At 40.4% G+C, this 24,094-nt stretch overlaps 2 protein-coding genes across 2 annotated transcripts; both read right to left on the bottom strand.

Annotated features, from left to right (window-relative positions):
* Nucleotides 1–1,441: 1,441 nt before the first annotated feature.
* On the bottom strand, nucleotides 1,442–17,712 carry LOC139149146 (HHIP-like protein 1). The gene is made up of 6 exons (XM_070720716.1): nucleotides 17,374–17,712; nucleotides 16,569–16,698; nucleotides 16,016–16,158; nucleotides 15,712–15,793; nucleotides 7,390–7,472; nucleotides 1,442–3,984 (listed from the first exon to the last, which is right to left on the bottom strand). The coding sequence occupies exons 1-6, from the start codon at nucleotides 17,678–17,680 to the stop codon at nucleotides 3,878–3,880; spliced, it is 852 nt and encodes a 283-aa protein (XP_070576817.1). The 5' UTR covers nucleotides 17,681–17,712; the 3' UTR covers nucleotides 1,442–3,877.
* A 4,021-nt stretch (nucleotides 17,713–21,733) lies between these two features.
* LOC139150579 (HHIP-like protein 2) lies at nucleotides 21,734–22,318 on the bottom strand. The gene has a single exon (XM_070723016.1). It carries the CDS (start codon nucleotides 22,316–22,318, stop codon nucleotides 21,734–21,736), a length of 585 nt encoding a protein of 194 aa, XP_070579117.1.
* Nucleotides 22,319–24,094: the final 1,776 nt, after the last annotated feature.

Genomic DNA, 24,094 nt, shown 5'->3' with positions numbered 1-24,094 from the left:
ATAGATTTTCACCATTTCCCTTTCCCCCCGAACGGGTCACCTCCTCTTCCTCCATCTCCAACAAACGGATACATGAAACCACCGTCTCCAAACAGTACCTGTCCACCATTGTGATTTGCTGCCGGTTCGTCCATATCTAGCAGCACAAGTTCATAAGATGGGTCTGCTTTTTTGACGTCAGTACTCAATACTTTCATTTCGCCTATTCTAGCCCTATGGACGTTTCCATTCAAGAAATAGTACCAGAAAAGTCTTCCGTTGTCAATGGAAAGCAATTCCAAGAAACCCATGTTCGTCTCCTCGCCTTGAGCTGGTCAAAACAATGTCCTCTAGATCAAGAAATGGTTCAACGACTTTGCAGTAGATTTTGAAATCTGCAAATTAACCTATTTGTTCTGTTCTGGTGAAATAAGAGAATCGATCACTGAAGAAAATGCTATTGGTATTGAAAGTTAAATTTGCGTATGAAGAATAAATTTTTAGATTTGAAAGATCAGTTACTGTACAACATTTCCGTCTAATCCAGTCTTTGGCGTGGCCGAAATCTTTTCTTCCCGGTGAGTGTATTGCCTAATATATATTTTTCTATCGTCAACTTTACTCACAATCACCATGAAAATATGCATTGGAGTCTTTATGGTACCGATGTCTACTCCCATGCATTATTCCGTATAGGCCGTACTGATAAATGACTTAAGATGCTTGGAGATGTTGGAGTTCCTACAGCTGAATTGAGTATCATTTTGAGAAAAACCTTTGATCTCACAATAGTGTGCAAATAGAACATACACAAACCTTGGTTCACGTCGTTCTTAGGATTTTTTGAAGTCATTTGTCAAGCCTACGTAAAACTACTCTACTATTATTTCAAGTCAGAGAAGAATTTTGACATAATCTTCACAGATTAATAGCAATTTTGTGCTATCCATCTGATTCGCCAATGAACTTGTCATTACTAATTGAAGTATACCTCGGTTGTTTACTTTTCTTTACATTGTGGCATTCTTTGCAAACTTTCATTAATCCACCCTGTCCATTTCATTCGTTTCAAATTCATTTTTAGTTAATCTTTCGATTTGCGCTAATCGTCATTTCTTGAGGCAATCAATGCACAGGATTATGACCTTAGTGCTTGCAAAACCAAAGATGCATTGTCTGAGTTTATATGTCTATACCAGTATTTCATCGACACAAAAAAACCTTGCACGTCACCAAACTGATATTTGGTCAAAGATGCTGTACGTGATTTGCTGGATCTAGTCAGGCGTTTTATGGCCATACCTCGAAACGATTAAGCAGTTTTGCAAAATGAATGATTTTGTAACAAAACAGGGGCTTGATATCCCAGAAACCACGTGCACTATTAGCACTCAATGGGAAATTTAGACACGAAAGCTTTTGTTTTACTGTTTGGTAATTTGAATAGTCTACGATCATTTTTCCTCCCAGAAATTACTCTTTATTTAATCTGTTTACATTATCTTCCATGTCTGACCAAACATTAACGTAACAGTACACACCTTTTACAGAATATAAAAATTATAAGATGTTTACCTTTTACCTGTTAACATAAGAAAGCGTGTGACAGAGCATGTTTCGGCGAGGTTTCATACATTTTCAAGAAATCCGTTTGGTTTTCCATCATTGAGAAGGTAAGTTCGATTTTCTTCAGATTCTCCAAGAACCCGCTTCATCATACGCATTTCTTATTCATTACCTCCCTAGTATATGAACAGTATATTGCACATCATACTATTATATTTGGCATGTATGAAGTATGGTAACTGTAACATATGGATCCAAAAAGATGATTTTGCCACGACAAATTTGTCTTGAAAAAATCAAAGTCAAGGGTTTCACCCACGATGTCAGGAAACAAAGAGAGCATGCCCGCATTTATTAAAATATTGCAGTCTTCATATTTGACTGTATCTGCGATTTTCCACCTCCATAGAATACGTCCATGGGGAAGTTATTTCGAAATCGGAAATTATTCTTCTATGAATTTCTTTACAGGAAATTCTATGATACGTAACGTTTTGTTCGAGCCAAATGCTGCTCGACACCAAAGTTCTTTCAAGATTAACAGGGCTTATTTGTTTCTTCTCTTCTCTTTATGATTTCCCAAGTGGAAACTTTAACATGAAAAGTCAAAGTTGCAGTTGAAGATACCACAATACAATAATTCTCTCACTTGGTGTACTACTACTGTTTCTTTTAACACTGAGGATATTTTCAGTGTCAATACGATGGTCTTTGAATGGAATTCCTTTATTATTTGAATATTGTAATACCATCGAAGAATAAGCTAAAGGGTGAGTATATTTTCTTTTTCCACCAAATACATATCGAAATACAGAGTACTGCCTTTGCAAACACAGCATACTTTATACAAAATACAATGTTATCGTTGGCAAACGAATTTAAATTAAGGACTGTAATTCAATTGTGAACAATAACATACACATATACAGACTGAAAGGTGTTTACAGACAACCTTCTATGCATTTCGATGTTAATTTAGGAGAAGAAAAAGAAAACGTATTTTACAGAAAGAACGAAAATGAAACATACATCGACACAATTATGCACCCTAGATCTCTGACACAACAGAAGAAGAGCATGGTTTTCTTCTGTGTAAAAATCTATTAAAAATACAAAGTTGCAATAGTAATACAATGTTATATCTTTATATGCAAACATGTACACACACACACACACACACACACACACACACACAAATAATGCAATTTGAATCGGGAGTAGATGTACGCAGGCCGAAAACGATACCATCTATCCCTCTGCATAATGCGATTTCCTTCTTCAGATTTGAGTTACGCTCAGCAGATTTGTGCGCATGCCACGGTCTCCAGACTTGACCTACCCTCTGCAGATTGTACTTTCCTTCTCACCTTGGCTCTCCATATTTGAACGAGCGTAATGTTGGCTTATCCCCATCCTCAGCTTCAGCTTCAAGTGACTTTTGCAGCTTTAGCTGAAAATGACGCTACTCAGCGTTAGCTCGATGTGACTCTACCATCCAAGAAACAACTAGATATTCTTTCGGAATTTTCTTTTGATTTGTAAAATTGGTTCACAAGTAATATTGTATCACAAGAATGTCCCATAAAGACTCATTTTGCGGCAGTGGTTGTAATTTTCAGTCCATGATCCGTGGCAATGTTTATTGGTGTCTTGGTAACTCAGCATGCGTTAAGAAAGTCCGAAATGCATGTGTAAAAATCGCCACCATTCCATCAGACACAGTCGGGCATAGTCGGATCTTACTCCGCTGAAGCTGATGCTTCAGAGTCATATTCAGATAATTTTCGCATGCCAACAAACGCTGAAGATGAGGATGGGAATACACCAACTTTACGCTCGTGAGCGACGCTCAAATCTAGAGAGCGAAGCTGAAATATGAAGAAGGAAATTTCAATGCAGAGCGTCGCTCAAATCTGCAGAGCGTAGGTCACATCTGGAGAGATTGACTGAATCTGGAGAGCGTAGCTCAAATCAGAAGAAATAAAGTAATCTGACGAGGGATAGTGTCGTTTTCGGCCACGGTATAAATGGTTAGAAACACAAAGGAAAACTACGGCATTTAAGTTAGCCACTATATGAAGGTATGTACGTACTCACTATGCATAGTTAATTTTAGATGTAAATTTCCTTGACTGGAGTAGGGTGATTGAAAGTGCATATGTACAAGAAATTGAATTTGGGAATTTCACAAAAATGAATTGATTCACCACGAAAGGTCTACGTCTTAATCTTACTGTCGTTAAATACGATGAACAAATCACTTCCATCTCTGTAAACTTAAAGCAAATGTTTACATCTGTTAATATGTCCATTCAAATCTTCACATCAAAGTTCAATTCAAGGAAAAGAGCCCACGCAGCCAATTCATGATAACATATAGGGTGATACATTTACTGACGGTCATGAAAGATACTGATGTCGAAGTGATACCACCGACACCTGTGGAGAAACAAGATGAGAATTTCAAACATGCATTTACCATCAAAGAAATACTAGCAATTTCGATTGTGGCGGATTAATAAAGAATGCTAATTAAGTTTTCAATGATTGTCTTCATAACAACTCGTTTCATTTACTTCAAAGCTTCATCACATTTCTTTCTTGTTTGTAAAATGCTTGCCATATTTAGACAAACAGTTTGTAAATAATTGTCCAAATAGCACGTTTGTTGCACTCTTAAACACAATGTTTTGACATAGTGCACATTCTTTTTGAAAGCACGGAATATTGTGTGACCTCTGCAGACATAACTAAGTCTGTTTATTTCAGGTTATTTCAACCACGTGCTCAAACGTTATCAACCTTAAAATTTCAAGACGGGGTGTTTTCGAAATTCCTCTTTTAAAGAGTGCAAGTGTTTTGCAAACGTGTTGTGCACCATGCATTTTGTTAAAATTCGTAAGTTCACTCAACAAAGAAGAATAGATCGGAGCACACTAGTGTATCGTAAAGTGACTAGACGGATTGTAGATCTGGGACACTGTAAACCATGAGTACAGTTTGAACGGAGAGGAAATACACTGAATTTCAAAATCTTGGTTTTGACTTTACGAAAAGCACCGGGATTTGAAATGTCCCGCTCACCGTTTGTGTTGTCTGGAGATACGCCAGTCTCACTGTGTTCAGACTTTTCAAATCAACATCACGTTGGGCTGCGATGGTTCACTTTTAGAAAACCAAGTGTGCCTAAGGTGTGGGGTTTGAGTATTTCTTTTCTCTTCTGTTGGAAACGATATTGTATTTTTTTTCTAAAACGGTAGTTTGCATATTGGTGGTTTAAATTTTGTTTTTTGCGTCGATACATGATTCAGCTCAGTTCCATCGTGGTTATCGACTTTTTTGAGTTGTAACTTCAGATTTTTCGGTTGCTGTAGTTTGAAGAATTTCTGTGCTTTGGGAAAGCGACTTTTTAGTTGACATAGAGACTGCTTCTTCTTTAGTTTGGATTAAGGATGCCAGTGTTACTTGTGACGGTAAGGTCATGGTGACCCGTGATGGTCCTGAAGCTACGGTTTGCAACAGTTAAGCTGTAGTGACTTTTACCTCTTTGGTCGTTTTCGATGTTTGCTTATCGGTCGGTGTAACCTTTGACCGTATATAGCTGCCGTTATTTGTAAATTAATGTAGATTTGGCCTGTGATGTTTCTGGTGCTATATAGTTTGTGACAATCTGTCGTTGTAGCCAGTGATCTTTCTAGTACTGTAGTTTGTAATATTTCAGTCGTAGTGGCCAGTGATGTTGTTGTCACTACATTTAAATTTAAAGTTTGGAAAAGCTTGTAATATCCATTGCAGCTGTGACTACTTACTGTCTCCAGCCTTTTGAAATAGTTATCAGACTCAGTAGATCTCATGAGTAAAAGGCCCAATAATCCTCAGTTAAAGTTAAAAACGTAAAATAACACAAAGTATAGTGTCTTTCGTTCTCGCTTTTATTATAGTGATCGCTTGTTATTGAATCAATATCAATATCAATAACAATATCAGTTTTCAATTTCGCCGGTAAAATATGGAGGCTTTCAAATGTTTTTAGCCAGTCTTTCCAACAAAGTTGCGAACGTTCGAATACAAAGTCGACGCAAAAGCCAGCTAAAACAGAACAAGTGTAGCATATGAACATTTCCACCAAATTTATCGCATCGCGCATAAAGAGATGTGCACATCATGTGACTTGAGCTGATGATAGTGATTCATTTGATTTGATGGACTGTCAATGGTTGCCATCGAAGACATTGACACTAAAACAGGTCACTGTTATTCTGAACTTTAGTCTGTATTCTCTTATTAAGGTGACGTTTTTTTAAGACCGCTGTGAGTCCTGGCTACAGCACATCTTTAGTTTTTGAGGAAAAGCTTTATCTTTGACAGATGATAATTTAGAGCCATTTAATTTTGACTCACGCAGTAAACTTTACGGTTTTAATTTTTTTCCGTAGAATGACAGTTTTCATGAGGACATGTTTTTTGGTTTCAGTTCGTATCTACATGTAAAGGGGCGACGAAAATATATTTGATTTATGTCAATTTAAGTTTATTATTTATTTCAATAGTTAAAAAAACAATTGAATGACATTGTAACAGTTATGTGCAGTCAATATTTTTATAAACATACATTTTTGTAATTATTCTTTCGCTAAAGTCGATTTATTTGTTTATTTGCACTCAATCATAGTCATTAGATGGACCATACGTTGCTTCTGTTGTAAACTTCTCGCTATAGCTTGATGGTGGTGGACCAGCGGGTCGTGCACTGGTTATGTTCCTGATAATCTTGCTTGCCTCGTTCTGAATCTTTGGGAATAGCCGTCATGGTAAGCAATCCCACTTGACTAACTCTGCTGTTTTCAATTAAATTTATCCCGTATGCAGCTCTGCTATCCAGATTTTGCAAATGTAATATAAAATTTGCGAAAAGGCCATTTACATTTAATTTGAACGAATACGCTTCTAGATATTTTCAGATCCTATCCTTCAGTACCTCTCCCTCAGTGCTCGTTTTCTTGAGTTCCCCTAGCATGCAACAATTTTACATGTACTTTGAACTCGTCAACGGCCTCACCGTTTGTAAACACTGCGTCAAATCGCCAAAGCATAAGTTGATGATAGCTGTGCCAAATTTGTAGGCACTAGATTATCGTCATTTCTCGGCGAACGTCATTTAGCCATAGAACTATTTGTTTCTCTGGCACATATTTAAAAGAAAAAGTGGGATGGTCGTAAGACTGCGAAATATCAAACTTGCTGAAAGGACATCGATGCGCACAACTCGTTCAACGTAAAATACAATCCATAGCTCTGGCAAAGAGGTTACTAAGTTTTGCGAAAGGCCTGCATATTTGTGAGAGTGATCGGAGGGAATAGGCTTACGTCATGTGTTCCCAGTTCTTTGAGAGAGAGTGCCGTATATAAGGAGATTGTTATCAAAACACGATTCGAACTAATTTGGGATAATTTGATAGTGAAGTAGTGTCTTTGCTCATCTGCTTTTTCTTTTACATTATACACCTTTGAGAAATTTGAAAAATATGAAAATCCAATTATCCCAAATTAGTTCCAATCGTGTTTCAACTAGATAGGAAAATGTTAATTGTAACGTTTAAGTGTCTTCGACATCGTTTCTGTGTTGAACGGAGTATGAGAAACTACACATCAGTGTATAGGTCATGTTATTATGACGAGACCAAAACTCGGCGTTTGCTATAAGTAACTGTGACCTACAGTTACTAATGACGTAACTCGTGAGTATGCTCGTGTAGTAAATGATACTTCCAAATAAGGGAAGAATTCACTTTATGAAAATGATGTACACGTCTCACCGTATTGCACTTCTAAAGCATTACTAACCTGAATGGGTAGGTGCACGTGTGACTTTTTTATTCCAGACCTTGTTATCAAATCTTTCACCACATTTCTCGGGATCTCCGCGTCTGGTAAAAAAAATATCAATGCTAGCCGTTATTTTAAAAGACACTTGAAAAATAGTGGACGAACAAAGATCACTATGGTACTTGGAATCACTGAAGACGGTCCCTCCATGTGCATTGCCGGAACTGATGTATTGTTTGACCTTTACTCACCGAGATCCTGACACAATTCGAAGACTTGTCAGTAATGTGATTCGGTGGTAACTTAATAGTAAGTCTTTGACTATCGGTCTTGATATAGATAATGGACATGTAAAAAGGTACGTAGATAAATAGGATGAATGAATTGAAACAAAACATCTCCTTGGTTTACTCCTCCTGAGTTTAGAACACTGAATACAACATTGCAAAAAGGAAGAGTCGGTGCAGAGGTAAAAGGAAACAAAATCTAAAATTAGTTGTTCATTCTAAGGTTTATTTGTTGTTCTATACTATCATATGTCAGTCTTGTCGTGATGGGGTTTTATGATCAAGGTTCTTGTCTGACTTATATACAGAACTGCGAACGACACCAGTTCATGCTAAGAACACAAGCTTTATTACTGAACACGCCGTGAGATAGAAAAGGGCGCCAACCGGAACACAACTGTAGCAATTACATATAAAGGCGCCAAAGCGCATGCACCGAATGTAATAGAACACCAAAGGATAAACATTTTTTTGGCGGGAGATTATAGTCCACAGTCATTGGACGAAAGTTACCGAAGAGTCTGATTGGTAGACGGATAACACATAGGCTCTGCTTAGTCCTATTAATAATGTTCAAATGATGTGTCATTTGTTCTCCGACATTCTCCCGGCGACGAAAGATAATCTTGAACACTTTCAATATGAATTATCAATAAATGTTTCGTTGAACAAAAACTTAGAAATTTCAAAGAGTTAATTGACTCAACAGTTACAACAATTTATGAAAGTTCGGATATTCTCATCCTGGCTGCAATGGCTGCATCTCTGGACGGTCTCCCCGACTCGGGCGGGTCATTGGTTTTCTCAGCAGAAATTTCTTGCCGATGGATGTCTTCCCGCTCGTTCATATCTTTGTCTTCAGATGATGATAATTCTTGAGAGGCTACCTCAAGAGGGTATAACTTGTGTATAGGGCGGTTGGTGTGTCCCCTGGCGGTGGAGATTTCAGCTGATCGCACCAACTTGTCACGTCCATAAACAAGTCTCTTCACAGTCCCGAGCTGCCATTTCATCCTACGATCGATATCACTATGGATCAGTACCACATCTCCCACTTTAATTACATTGTGCTTGTTTCCGGAACCGGAGTGACGTTCTCTCAAAGCTGTCAAATACTCGGTTGACCACCGCTTCCAGAACTGTTGTTGGAGATTTGACAAATGTGCGTAACGTCTGTTAACATCATTGTGGTTTCCAAAAGTCGGGTCTTCGATTTCTTCATCGGAGACTGTGATGTATGGTAGTGAGGTCAAGCTTCTACCATGTAACAGGTGATTTGGGGTCAGGCTAACGTCATCATCCGCACTGGATGAAACGAAGGTGAGTGGGCGATCATTTAATACAGTCTCAATTTCGGTGACGACGGTAGCAAGCTCATCATACGTGATGAATGATCGACCGAGAACCTTTTTAATCGCATTCTTCGTGAGACTTATGAGCCGCTCCCAAAAGCCGCCAAACCACGGCGCACGTTTGGGTATGAAAGTCCATTTCACTCGCTGAGATGAGAGATAATCTCGAACATCAGGCGTGTCGAGCAAGGAGCGTATCTCCTCGGCTCCAGAGATGTACGTCGAGGCGTTGTCGGATAACATTCGGCTAGGCAGGGATCGTCTTGCAGCAAAACGGCGAAACGCGAGTAGAAATGTTTTAGTCGTCAAATCCGGTACCAATTCCAAGTGTATGGCCCGTGTAACCGCACAGGTAAACAGGCACACGTATGCCTTGTTTTGTTTACCATCAATAGCTTGGTGAGGAGAGCCCCCGTGAAGTCGACCCCCGTCACACTGAATGGAGGGGTGATGTTCACGCGATATGCAGGCAGCGGAGCTTGGACTGGGTTAGTGTACGGCTTTCCTTCAACTTTCAGACAGGTAACACAGTTGTGAAGAATCTTGCTAACGATACGTCGTATTTTCGGTATCCAGTACTGTTGACGAATTTGTGTTACAGTCGACTGGACTCCTCCATGGAATACGCGTTCGTGTGCTTTCAGAACGACCAGTTTAGTGAATTCATGGTGGAAGGCAGCAACGCTGGAAATTTCGTGACATAGTCCAATGCTGCATTGTGTACACGGCTGCCACATCGAAGTGTGCCCTCGTTATCGAGAAATAGGTTAAGTTGTTGAACCAACGGTCCGAACCTCTTCACATTCATCCTCATGGAATGAATAGTGTCTGTATATATCTCAGATTGTACGTCTTTAATCCAGATCTGTTCAGCATGTCGTATCTCGTCCGGTGAGACTGCTCCTGACGGCGTGTCTCTCTTTCGCTGCAGTCGAGATTTGAAACGAAATACATACGAAGTAACGCGGAATAGTTTGTCTAACGAGCTGAAACGAGTAATGTCCACCGCGTATTGTATGCCAACGTCAATTGCGGGGTCGATTTCCGTATTTGATGAGCCGATGTTCTCAGTGGATCGGCGAGAAAGATCCTCAACGTGTTGCATTTTATCGGCAACCTCAGCATCGATTTGTGTGTGAGGCTCGATCATGAAGTCGTCCGTTGTAGCGATATGGTGCACTGCGCTATCAAACAGTTCACAGATTGGCCAGTCTCCATTTTCTTTCAACCAAGTAGGGCCGTTCCACCATAGAGTAGAATTGGCTAGTTGATCAGAAGTAATGCCTCGAGTTAACAAATCAGCTGGGTTGTCAGCGGAGGGGCAATATTTGTAGATGTGACGAAAACCATTGATCTCTCTGACGCGATTGCTTACGAAGATCGGCAGCTTCTTGACACTGTTGATCCAATACAACGCAATTTGACTGTCCGACCAGAGATACCGCTGTGTAATGTTTATCTTGCCGGAGAGAGCGTTTATTACAAATTTGCTGAGTCGAGTGCCAATCAGGGCGGCCATCAGTTCTAACCGAGGCAGTGACAAATCGGACGTTGGAGCGACGCGTGCCTTGGCCATAACGATAGAAGTTTCACTTGAACTGCGGAGATAAACTACAGCTCCGTAGGCGGTAGTGCTGGCGTCAGCGAAAACATGAACTTCGCAGTCGTCGTTATCTTTATTCCCTGAGAAGTATTGGCGGTTTATTGTCGTCTTGCGTGTAGCATTCAAGTCCGCTGCGATCTGTATCCATTGACAGTTCAATTCAGCATCGAGCGGTTCGTCCCAAGGGAGCCCGCGTTTCCATAGTGACTGCACAAAGAGTTAGCTTTGATGTGAACTGGAGCTACGAAGCCCAGTGGGTCGTACAGTGTAGCGGAGGAACTGAGAACATCTCGTTTCGTTATCAATTCATTTGGAATAGGCTCGCTATTATTTTCTGAGTAGGTCATCGTGTCGCTTTCTGGCTCCCAACGCAGGCCGAGTACTGGTACATCATGGGAGGGTTCGTAGATATCATCCTGTTTTGCGAGTTCACATAGTCGTTCACTGTTGGACGTCCATGAGCGTAGCTTGAACCCACACGACTGCATGAGGTGGTTTGCGTCGTTGTAATATGACACGGCCTTCTCATCAGACTCTGCACCGTCTATCACGTTGTCAACATAAATATTATGTTTGAGGTCATCAGCAGTCGGTATGGAGGCATTACTTTCCAAGTGGGTCTTGATTACAGCGTTGAGCATGAATGGGGAACAAGCCGCCCCAAACAGAACAGACTTGATTGATAAACATCAAATGGACTTTCGGGATCACGAATGTCCGATAACCAAAGAAATTGGTGTATTGACGCTCGTCTTCCTCTAGACGTATGTTTAAGAATGCCTTTTCAATGTCACTGACGAAAGCGATTCGGTTAGCGCGAAATCGTAGCAAAATGGCAGGTAAATCATTGATTAATGATGGCCCAGTCTGAAGACAGTCGTTTAGACTTGCCGAGTCAGCATTTTGTTTGCTACTGCAGTCGTATACAATACGTATTGGAGTGGTAACTGAGTCCTTCTTGACAGCTCGATGCGGCAAATAATGTCCTTCAGTTTTGTTGTCATCTTGAATCTTCTCGACGAAGTCTCGGCGCAGTTGATCGGTGATGATATCGTCATATCTCTTCGTTAAGTCAGGGGCCAAACGGCGAACCATAGCGCGCGTGCGATTTTCAGTTGCCGCATAGTTTGAAGGCAGTGGCGGATGATCAGTTTTCCATGGTAAACGGGCAATGTATTTACCATTTTCAACACGTAGATGAGTGTCCCGATATGTTTCGAAGTCGGTATTTTCATCATTTTGCGAGTCTGCCTTCACTCCGATGAGCTCTAAATTCCACCAGTTTCGTATGTCATCGTCGGTGTGTGTTTCTACGTTCACGTGATGAATATTAATGTCAGAGTCCAATTTCCCACGCTTTCCAGTAGGACCGGACAACAAGTAGCCGAACTTAGATGATATTGCAGTTGGACCTGCCCCGCGCACGATATGGTTTCCAACAAAGTTCCAATATTGATCAGCTCCGATGAGCACATCAATTTCCATAGTTTTAACATTGGAAACAGGGTGGGCAAGCTTTAATCCCCGTAGATGGTCTGAGTTGAGTATTTCTGCTGACACGTGGTTGAATAGGTTGGACGAAATCTCGGGAATTATCAGGGCGTTGACAGTACTGGTATGCCCATTCTGTTCGTGCAAAGTTACCATTGCACTTTTCATGGAATGAATTTGTTTCGAATTGTCCCCGAATGTTGACAGGCTCACGTTCTCATGAGTGTCCGATTTCAAGTTGAGTTTGTCAGCAAATCGCTGCGTGATAAAAGTTCTGTTGGACCCATCGTCGAACAGCACGGTAGCGTTGATAGGTTTCCTATCGCCGACCGACATAGGAATGACTGCCGTCTTGAGGAGAACCGATCCGTTGGGTGTAGATTTCCCCCTTGTGTCGTCTGTCTTCGCCAATGCCACATGAACTTCAGAAGTTCCCTTTTTCTCAGACGTTGTAGCCGATTTGGTGTCATGTAGGGTAGAGTGATGTTTACGCTTGCAGATCTTGCAAGTGTAACGAGACTTGCAATCGCTCACGCGATGCTTTCCAAGGCAATTGTAACAGAGACGATCGCGTTTGACAATGTCTAAGCGACGTTTCGGGTCGGTGACAACTTGGCAATCAGTTGAGTAGTGATTTCCCTTACAAACACGCATGTTTTGATTCTCAAAGGCTTTGTTGTGCGCGTAGATGCGGCCCTAGTATGAAATGAAGCGGTCATATTAGGCTGTGTTGCTGTGTCCGCAACCGATAACTCATCGAGTGGAACTCCGGCTTGAATGGCGTCGATTTCCCGTAGGATGGCTTTGCGCAACTCTGGTAAAGTCCAAGCCTTGTTTCCGTGATCTCTTGCGATTTGTTTCCGAATATTGTTTGGTAGTTTATCTCGAATCATGGGAATGAGAAGCTCTCCATAAGCGTTCTTCTTTGCCAAGTGATTGTAAACCGCGAATATGACTTTCTAATGTGTCATAAAACAATCTCAGACTGTTAATGTCACTCGTAGGTTGAGGAATCTGCCACAGTGCAGTCATGTGCGCATCGATGATCAAATGATTCTGTCCGTAGCGTTCGATGAGTAGCTCTAAAGCATGGTCGTAATTGGAGTTTGTCAAGGCGAGACCGCTAATCGTACGGGCAGCTTCATCAGTTAAAACGCTGCGTAAGTATGTGAACTTTTGAATGTTCTCGAGGTTCTTATCATTATGGATGGACGATTGAAAGTGTCGTAGAAACTCACCCACTCGAGTACGTTTCCTGAGAAAGTTTTCAGCTGTAGTTTCGGTAATGCGACCGTTTTCTTCGATGTGTCTTGAGTAGCGGTGTCGGAGTTCGCCGATGGGCCAGTCACATTGTTCGGTTTGTTGTTTTGATGAAATCAGTGATCTTGTCGTTTCTCTCGAATATCTCGGACATGTAGTCGCCGGATTCTTGGCTCGCAGCATCGTAGCTTGCTTCATCCGTATTATCTAAGATATCTTCTTCGATCTTGGTTAAGATTCGTATTTCTGAGTTAGTTGAGTGTTCAATGCTCTGAGTATCCTGTGAGCTTCAGTCTTGTTCTCAGCTGCAGCGAACGTTGATGTGAGTTGTTCTGCACGGTTGAACAGCCTCGTCATTTGGGCACGTTGTCCCCTGCGCTTGAGTTTCAACTTGGCCAATTTCGTTGCCATTTGCTCGGCTTGAGTTGGTTGCTGCTCCTCGTCAGACATCCTTATCCTGGTCTCGGCACCAAAAAATGTCGTGATGGGGTTTTATGATCAAGGTTCTTGTCTGACTTATATACAGAACTGCGAACGACACCAGTTCATGCTAAGAACACAAGCTTTATTACTGAACACGCCGTGAGATAGAAAAGGGCGCCAACCGGAACACAACTGTAGCAATTACATATAAAGGCGCCAAAGCGCATGCACCGAATGTAATAGAACACCAAAGGATAAACATTTTTTTGGCGGGAGATATAGTCCACAGTCATTGGACGAAAGTTACCGAAGAGTCTGATTGGTAGACGGATAACACATAGGCTCTGCTTAGTCCTATTAATAATGTTCAAATGATGTGTCATTTGTTCTCCGACAAGTCTAGTTCATTTCATGATTAAGCAAATTTAGTTAATTTTGTTTGAAATGATCAATATTCGATGGAATGAGTACGCTTTTCTTGTGGTTTTTGAACAACGTTGATTGCACGAGTCAAAGTAGAGCTCACTCTATTGAATTGTACAGTCAAGATTACAAATAAGACACGCTGAAACATCGTTCAGGTACAGTGTAGTAACTTATACCCTATCTTATTTGGCTGTTATCGAACAAAATAGGTCTGCATCTGTTGTAACTTTACTCTGAATGCCGTAATCTTCTGTCCTGGTGTCGTCTACGTCCATAGCATTCAAGTTCCCCCTTCCTTGTAGAATATTAACTATACTAAGGGAGCCTTCAGTAATTACAGGGGGGTGGGCCGGGGGAATTTCGCGAACACCTGTACCGTAAAATGTGACCCTCCCCCCAATCCTCCTGTCTAAAATGTGACCCTCCCCCTTGTCCGACATTCTAAAACTTGACCTCCCCCCCCCCAACCACTGCGGTATTCTCCCGGGAATAACTAAACAGTATCAGCTAATTACATAACAATGGGTTCAATTGTTATGTTAGGGACAAATTACAGAGGGGAGGGCTGGTGTTTTTGGAGGGACAGTCGCAATTTATCACGCAAGAATTTTTGAAGAGATATGGTATTTCATACAGTTTAGGGAGGGTCACCATATTTTGTGCAACTATAAGAAGGCAAGATGTAGCTGATTTAGTGCTTCATCCAAAAATATCAAATCATAATACATGGGAGTCTATCAGGCAAATTATTGACAATTTACCCCCACAAAACATGCTATATCTGTATTTTATATATGTTTGATAATGTATTTAAATGTACTTTGCTTGAATAGGGAAGTAAAATGAACATTTGTGTACAAGAAATTGATTTCTGAATTTCATCTAAAAATTTGGTTCACTATCCATGGTGTTTATGATGAAATTATGAATAGTTTTTTCCAATACAAAAATAGGTAAATCTTTGCATTTGTGTACTCTTGATTATTGATATTAATTTTCTTGATTAGACTAGAGTGGTTACAAGTCTATGGTTGTGTAAGAAATTTGATTTTGGAATTTCACCAAAATGTCGATTCACTATGCATTGGGGTCTATGATGAAACTATGAATAATTTTTTTTCAGTACAAAATTAGATAAATCTGTGCATTTATGTATGCTTGATTATTCACATTATTGTTCTTGATTAGACTAGAGTGGTTACAAGTCTATGGTTGTGTAAGAAATTTGATTTTGGAATCTCACCAAATGTCAATTCACTATGCATGGCGGTCTATAAGTGTGTGCGTATTTTGTTGGTGATTTCCTATTCAGGAAATATCACACGGACAGTCAAAGTTTTGGCCATAATATCAGCTTCTGTCAAAAGTGACCCTCCCCCCAAGATAGGTTTATAAAAAGTGACCCTCCCCCTTGAACTGTTTTCTAAAAAGTGACCCTCCCCCCCCATTCCCCCGCCCACCCCCCCGTAATTACTGAAAGCTCCCTAAAGTGAGTTACCTTGCTGGGTCGACGAGTTTCATAACTTTGCCACCATAGTTCTCATTGCTTTCTCTGTTGGTGGATAATATATATAATTCGCCTGAAATGGGGAAAATAACATGAGACAATGTATAAACTCATGGCAATCGTTAAAAGTTTGAAGTCGGTAGTCAGTTTCGGGTAATTAGGTATAACGAATGAAACGGTCTGTGAATGGTAATTGGTGGTACTTTACAGGAACCAACTCTTGTGCGGTGCATTAAAAAGATGGACTTATGTGATGTTGAAAACGTTCCTCAAAGCTTAGAAACTGTCATCTTACCCGATTCATCTTCTCCGAAAGAAAGTATTTTGGTTGGATAAATTCCGGTGAGTCCACTGTTACAAATACTGGCATCTCCCATGCACAGCCTTTCACTTTCCCATGCACCAGTCTCAGGATTCTCTGTCAGCTTGAATAACTTCCTGGAATAAGAATAGACTGTACCTCGTACGATTTTACAAATTAGGGAGACGTCATCAAGCCCCTTTCAACTAGACGCACATAATAGTGTTCGGTTCCTACCCTGGTGTTACTATTACAGAAAGTGTCAAGGACCAGAAATGAATGATTTGAGGACTATTTGTCTGCTTCTGTCTATCACCTGCATTGCATTGGCAAACAACGAGCTGTTCTTCGCTATTCAAATAATATTTCGGGTGACATCTCGTCATCTATTGAGAGACCGTTGGCGTACCGCTAAAATATTCAAAGTCTCAAACAATACTATTAGCAGTCTGATTGGGTGTTGAAGCGTGATGAATTGTCTGATTGGTCATCTCAATCAGAGAAGCGACCTCGTGAGTCACGTATAATCATTTTAAAGCTGACATACCCATTGTGGCAGTCACCGAAAATGTAAAGTCCCTGGAGATTTGGTGACTGACATCCACGGTAGACGTAGCCACCAATCACACATTTACCGACTGAATGATCGTAGGCATGGATTGGAAGAACGTCATCGCCTAGAGAAACAAACGTTAACATTTATTCTTTTTACAAGAACTATTCACATTGGCTGATATGTATAGTAGTTTATGTTATGCAATTAGTGCTCTTGTTGGTACGTGCCTCAAAATTGAAAGTATGAAACTTTTGCTTAAACTTTCCGTGAGGAAATTTTAAAGCATTCCCTTTCGAAATTAACAATACAAATCAGCGGACACAGTTCAAAATGTAATACTAGAAAAACACATTACCTAACACTACTTGGACAAATACTATTTTCGACGTTAAGAAAAATAAGTCGGTGAAAACTATATTTCCTCCGTAAGCTTTAAAATGAGTCCGATAAGAGGTAGACAAAATAATCATGTAAAAGTTTAATTTGGGAGTCTGAATATCCCGAGGCTTATTCTACTAGGAAACGCCTTATAATTTTTTGAAGTCTCCCCCCCCCCCCTAGTCCAATGACGCTATTAACTCTTTTTCTTGTTTTAGTAGATAAGGAATTTCCGTCTCCGTCGGAGATACATGGACACTTAACAATAGTCATAGATCAAAGTGGCCGTAATACATTCCAAAGTAGGCCGTATAGGAATTTTCAGGCAAGGCCATATGACACAGTATGCCTTTTGCTCCCAAAAACAGGCCATAGAACACAACCTGCTTGCCAAAAAACAAGCTACATGAAACCTTACCAAGAAAAGTACGATTGCACATGTTCTCGTCAAAGCAGCTAGGTCCTTCTTTTGCTCTCCATCCATAGTTACCACCACTGACAATCATATTAATTTCTTCAAAGCGAGCCTGACCAACGTCACCACAAAATATTCTACCCCTCCCTTCTCCTGTTTCTGGGTCACCACGATCTACTGAACAGCGCCATGTATTACGTGTACCATAGGCGTAGGTTTCATTCCTTGCATTGGGAACATCAACGAATGGATTATCTGGTGGGATCCCATAGGGGAAGTCGTTCTCCTCTCTGTCGACGTCTATTCGCATAATAGAACCATGAAGAGTTTGCCTGCAATAAATGAAATACATATCTAAATTAATTTTAGAAAACATTATTACTTCTGAATTTAAGCATGCGATAGACATTACTAGAAGTTCCTTCAAAAATAAAGCTATCTATTGGCATCAATAGAGTTACCTACAGGCATCAATGGAGCTACCCTATATGCATCAATGAAGCTACCTATAAATATCAACAGAGCTACCCGTAGCTATTAACACGGCAACTTACAGGCATCAACAGAACTACCTACAGACATCAACAGAACTACCTACAGGTATCAACAGAGCAATTTAACCTGCAGGCATCAACGGAACAAACTATAGGCATCAAGAGATATAGCTATAGACATCAGGAGAGCCACCTATATAAACCAATATAGCTACCCATGGGTATCAATAGGGCTACCTACGGCATCAATAGAGCTACCGACAGGCATCAATACCCACAGGTATCAACAGGAGTACTATAGACATCTCACACGTGCGCATTCAGTTTTGTGCGAGTGTACTGCTATATCTTTTAACAACTATAGAAACGGTGTTATTAGGCATTGTACAGTATATCTCGTAAACTTGTGCAGAAAGTAAAAAATTTCTTCCATTGCACAAATACCTACTCGTCGACAACATCTAACGACATTCGCAAGTACAGTGAGTGGATGGGTTTGCAGAAAAGCTGAACAGGAAGCACGAACCATGGTTTGACTGACAAGGCGGACTTCAGTATAATGAATGTTTTGAGTAAATGTAACTTCTTCAGAAACTTAAAGTAAGCAAAATGAATCATACAGTAATCTAATAATGTTTTACTAATGTTAAAGAACGATGTGATAAAAGTATTGCTTAAAGCTAATATTTTAATTCAATTCCTCTCTACGGTATGACAAAAGCCACTCCGTCTTCGGGTATTGTTCAGAGCAATGTGCTTCGACAATGAAACAAGCGAATGACGATCACCGCTTGCGCCCTCCTGCTCTTCCTCGAGGCAAACCTAGATATGGACAAGACTGTATCGTGGGCGTTGGCCAGTATAAACTTGTCTGTCTAAAATGTTCCAACCAATAGTACCAACAAACTCTGAATGTCTCTTGCAGTCAACACTTTGAAGATTCCGAGTAACTCTGAGCAAGCCAAAGGAGAAATACCCAGAGCGGGGATAAGTCGTTGCAATAGAGGAAAAATGCAATCTTTATCGATCAACTTTGTGCGTTATGGATGATGTTTGTGGAAAAGGCCCATATTTCGGAATTAGGCTCATGGCAGTTGACAATAAATCTTAAGTCTTCACAAATAGTGAAAATTACTATCAAAAGCATATTTTTGTTTGAAAACCGGAAAAATAAACCCCTGTCATAATTGGCATTTTTCTATAGATCCTGACCTCATTTATACTATTTTGAGTATTCTGACTAGAAGCTCCCCCGAAGTCGAAAAAGAGGACCAAAGACAACGGTACTCTTGAGTGTACATAAACTACGTCACAATGTGTGGAAGGACTGACTATAAAACACTACTATAACAACAACAACAACAACAACAACAACAACTATATTACCGGTACAGTATCTCTGAACTGAATATTTCAAAGAAGAGTACACCACAAAGAATTCGGTGCAGATTAGAACGCTGACAACACGATTACGTTGGTTGTGTCATAGGCAGTAAAGGGGAGGCTGCTGTCTATGGTTGTGTGATGTCGATTTTTTTCCTTGTGGACACAATCCAATTAGGTAGGATTTAGTCATGTATTGGTTTAATCCAATCGCGGAGACAAACAAGTGTGACAACTTAACCATGGACCGTCACCTAGTTATCACATTCCTTTGATTACATCACGTTGTGGAGGGACCGTGATCACGTTTTGTGTGGAAGGTCACTCTAGTTCCAGGGTCTATGCTCCACCACCGGCCAGTCTCATACGACTGATTTCTTAGTGACGAGGCTTGATTTTGATAAACAATGTGCATGTTATTTACATGTCATTTTATCATTTTAATCGCCACAGTTTCAGGTTTCCATGCCATCGTTATGATATCAATAAAACGCTTCTTAAGGTAGAACGAACCTCGGGGACAGACATTGGGACCCTCAAATTTTTACAATTCTCTTCTGATATACCACATGTGGGGGTTCATTTTAAAGCTCTTGGTGAAAGAAAACTTTTCACCGGCTTAGTTTTTCGAAATTTTTATTTTTCTCCATAGAGTTAACACAGGGATGGCGGCCATTTTGAATTTCTAATATCGGTAAATCTTGGGTAATTTGTTTCTCTAGGACAAAAATTTGCACGGTGACCCCCTGTTTTATGCTTGATTTTGAAAGAGAATGATTGAAAGATTCCTTGAGGAAAGTTAGAGCAAAAGTTTAAGTCTTTCACTTTCGAGGTGCATATTACCTTAAGCTATCGATTGCTAGTCCACCAGTGAGTCAACAGCACTGATATGAACTTGTTTGGGATAACTGTTCGAGCTGTATAGCAAATAGTTTTGCTATTGTTTGGCCCACTAAAAGAAGGGAAAGTCACAATTGATACCTCTACTGTCAATTTTCTCTACATTTAAAAACCATTATAACAATAGTACACGCATGTCTCTACACGTATGATCTCGACATTTACAGGGAGTAACATGATGGCTTTGCCTATATTTTATTCATGTTACCTTCGCATGCATAATGCGGTTGAAAGAATTCAATTCAATTCATCTTTACGCCGCGGCATGACAGAAGCCACCCCGTCTTCGGGGATGTGCTTCGACAATAACTTCGGACAGGCGAACGATGATCACCGCTCTCGCCCTCCGGCTCTTCACCGAGGCACACCTAGACATGGAAAAAGCTGTATCGTGAGTGATAGCCAGCGTAAAATTGGTCGTCCGCCTAAAATATGTGCCAAAAAACTCTTACAGTCAATACCTTGAAGATTCCAACCACCTCTGAACAAGCCAAACGAGAATTGCCCAGGGTGAGGAAAAGTGATCGTCCTCTTGGGTCCGTCAACTTCATTGTAATAGTCTAAGAGGACAAATGCAATTTTTATCAATCAACTTGTGCGTTACGGGTGATGTTTGTGGACAAGGTCCATATTTCGGATTTAGGCTCACGACAGTTGACATAAATATTAAGTCTTCACAAATAGTGAAAGTTACTGTCAGGATATTCTTATTTGAAAAATGGAAAACTAAACCCTTGTTATAATTGACACTTTTCTGTAGACGAATACATCATTTGTACTATTTCGAGCATTCCGACTAGAAGCTCTTGGCGAAGCCAAAAAAGCGGACCAAAAGACGACGGTACTCTCGAGTGTCCATAAAGAACGTCACAATGTGTGGAGGGACTGAGACTGTAAAACACTAATTAAAAACAACAACAACAACAACAACAACAACCAATTTTACATAAGAACAATAACTTCTGTACATGTTTTCTCTGAACTGAATATTTCAAAGAGGAATCCATCGCTAAGAAATCGGGGCAGGTTAGAACGTAACACTGACATCACGATTACGTTGGCTGTGTTATAGATAGTATAGGGGCAGACTGCTGTCTATGGTTGTGTGATGTCAATTTTTTCTTGTGGAAACAATCCCATTAGCCATAGATTGGTTTAAACTATCACGAAGGAAAACAAGTATGACATGTTAATCTAACCATGGACCGTGACCTATATCACACCCCTTTTTATGGAAGGTCATTCTCGCTCCAGGGTCTATGCTCCACCACCAGTCTGAAAATACGACTGATTTCTTAGTGACGAACTTGATATTGATAAAGGACAACTAACACCTTAGTGAATGCTGTACATGTTATTACAAGTCATTTTACCATTTTAATTGCAACATTTTAAGATTTTCAATGTCAGAAATATGATATCAATAAAATATTTCCTAGACTATCGATGTTTAATCCACATATGAGTCAACCGCACTGATATGAACTTGTTTTGGATAACTGTTCGAGCTGAAAAGCAAATATTTTTGGTATTGTTTGGACTACTAAAAGAAGGGAAAGTTATTAAATTTGTTGCATTGATTTGACTCACAAGTTTTGACCGTTGCCTATTTCACCATAGGCGTCTCCTTTGCCACCGCCATCACCCATTGTAAAGTACAAGTAACCGTCAACTCCGAACATAAGTTGACCTCCGTTATGGTTTGCTTTGGGTTTCACTTCTTCTAATACAATGCGTTCGTAATCAGGGTCTGCCTTGTTAGCGTCCGTACTCAGTACTCTCATTTCGCTCACTCTACTCAGCTGGGTACCGTTAGACAGTAGAGAATAGAAAATGAAAAATCTTCCGTTGTCTTTATACTTCGGATGAAAAGTAATTCCCAGTAACCCACGTTCGTCTCCTCGCCTTGAGCTTGTCAACACAGCGTCTTCTAAGTCCAGAAAAGGTTCAGGGACTTTTGTTCCGTTCATGAAATATACATAAACCTTGCCTTTTTGCTCAGCAATGAAAAGTCTATGGCTGCCGTCGCCAGCATGAACGGCATCGATCGGGTTTCGCAGTCTACGAGCGAATTGCTCAACACAAAGACAACCATGGGAGTCACTCACAGCCACTGTTATCTCCTGGTTTAATTCTTCGCTATGCATGACATCAGGCTGACAATAGTCCATATCGACAGCCGCAACGGCACCGCAAAAGCTACTTGTGGAATCCTGCAGCAAGGAGGTTAATCGTCCATCTGTGGCAAGAAAGTTAATTACCTGTGCGCACTCCTTGGCGAAATCTAAGCAGTAGCTTGTGCATAGACCTGGAAAAGAGGCTATAACTGACGTCTCTTCAGCTCCAAAAATGTGGGCTGCATAAGGCGAACATTCTGTACAAAGAATTTCCCGTGTATAATTCTTACACTCAATCGAAAGAGTACTTATCTGAGCAATAGTCCTTTGGTAGTACGATTCGATTTCACTGTCCAAGGCGGCCGTACAACAGCCAAAGTCGGAGTAATCTCTGCAAAAACTTAGGTCCTGGCTTGCATCGAAGGGTGCGTAAAAATCCAAACACTGAGGGTGCTCCCAAGTTGGCTGTATTATTGATATTGCGACGACAAAACAAATCGGAGGAAATTTGTAGAAAAGTGCCATATTGTCGACTTATCAGGTTTTGGATCCCTTTCTGTAAGACGACGACTGTCAGTATACAGTGTCACACCCGTTAATGCCGTTACACAACGTCGCATCATGTCAAGCCCAGAAGACAATACACCATAAAATATATTGATTACCACTGTCACGGTCCCATAGTGCCATGCTCTAGTCTGTTTATCACTTTGAGGGTGCGGACCTTTAATCGGTCTCGCCTGCACTCAAACACACCAAATATATTCAATGTAGAACCAGTACCCGGGGGACTTCCATTACTTTCCAATAAAATGTGTGCATCCCGCCTAATGGGTCCGGCTTGTCAGCGATTTTGACTCCATAAAGGTGCAAAAAAGGCCAACTTTAAGATATTTGTCAGCTATTCACCCATGAGGGTTTATAGCAATGACTCAAAGGTTAGTTAGCGGCTATTCAGTTATTATGTTTGGGCCTCACGACGGAAATTTTAACAGTTGCTTCGGTGATGTTGAGCAGCTGTTCAGCTATTCTGCTTTGATACTGAAATCAATGGCTATTCAGCTATTCAAGCTAATAGTTGTTTTAAATCGCTATTAACCAATGTTAGCGAGCTATTAGCTGGCTATCAGCTTTTTCTTGTCCATCTCATTCATTCAAAAACACTGTCATTTTTTACCTTGCCTGCAAACTTATGCTATCATCATTCACGCTTGCACACGCCAAATGAGGGGACATACTATTCGTAAGTGCATTTTCTGATTTTTTTATTACATGTCACGTAAACCTCACTTTTCTCAGCAATACGTTTTTGTTTAACGTTTGCAGACGGAGTTGATTCCTCTATTACCGCTATTCATGTCCGACATTCAAAACTGTCCCATCGTAACTTATTACGACCGACAACAAAAATACGTTTGCTTCTGTTAATATTTACATGCGGGTCGTTACCTGACAAAATCCGACATTAAAATTGTTCCCACTGTGAACGACATTGGGGCCGAAAAAATATTACTTCTTCTTCTGGTAAAATTACATGTAATGTCAGTCAATTCTATGCCACAAAAGTCAGACATTGAAAAACTGTTCCAACAATCCCAACATACTGATGTCAGAGAAACGAAACTTTACATCCGTTTCTGATAATATTTTACATTTGACTGCAGTTTGAGTCGATACCTGATAAAGTCCCACATTCGAAAATGTTCCCGCTCCGAACTAGCGGGCCGAAAAATAAAACAAACAAACAAAAATAAACAAACAAAATCAAACAAAACAAAACCAAAAAACCGTCTTTTGCTGACGGTAAGCTTATTAGGATGGTCCTATTTA

This window comes from Ptychodera flava, chromosome 14 (genome assembly GCF_041260155.1).
Source record: "Ptychodera flava strain L36383 chromosome 14, AS_Pfla_20210202, whole genome shotgun sequence".
NCBI lineage: Eukaryota > Metazoa > Hemichordata > Enteropneusta > Ptychoderidae > Ptychodera > Ptychodera flava.
This window is presented reverse-complemented; position numbering and strand designations above follow the sequence as displayed.

Coding starts and splice junctions, on each gene's coding strand:
- LOC139149146 (XM_070720716.1), bottom strand. CDS start 17,680: ATGCGAATAGACGTCGACAGAGAGGAGAACGACTTCCCCTATGGGATC. Junction 15,794..16,015: donor TTTCGGAGAAGATGAATCGG/GTAAGATGACAG, acceptor TCCCCATTTCAG/GCGAATTATATATATTATCC. Junction 7,473..15,711: donor AAACTCGTCGACCCAGCAAG/GTAACTCACTTT, acceptor TTTTTTTACCAG/ACGCGGAGATCCCGAGAAAT.
- LOC139150579 (XM_070723016.1), bottom strand. CDS start 22,318: ATGGACTATTGTCAGCCTGATGTCATGCATAGCGAAGAATTAAACCAG.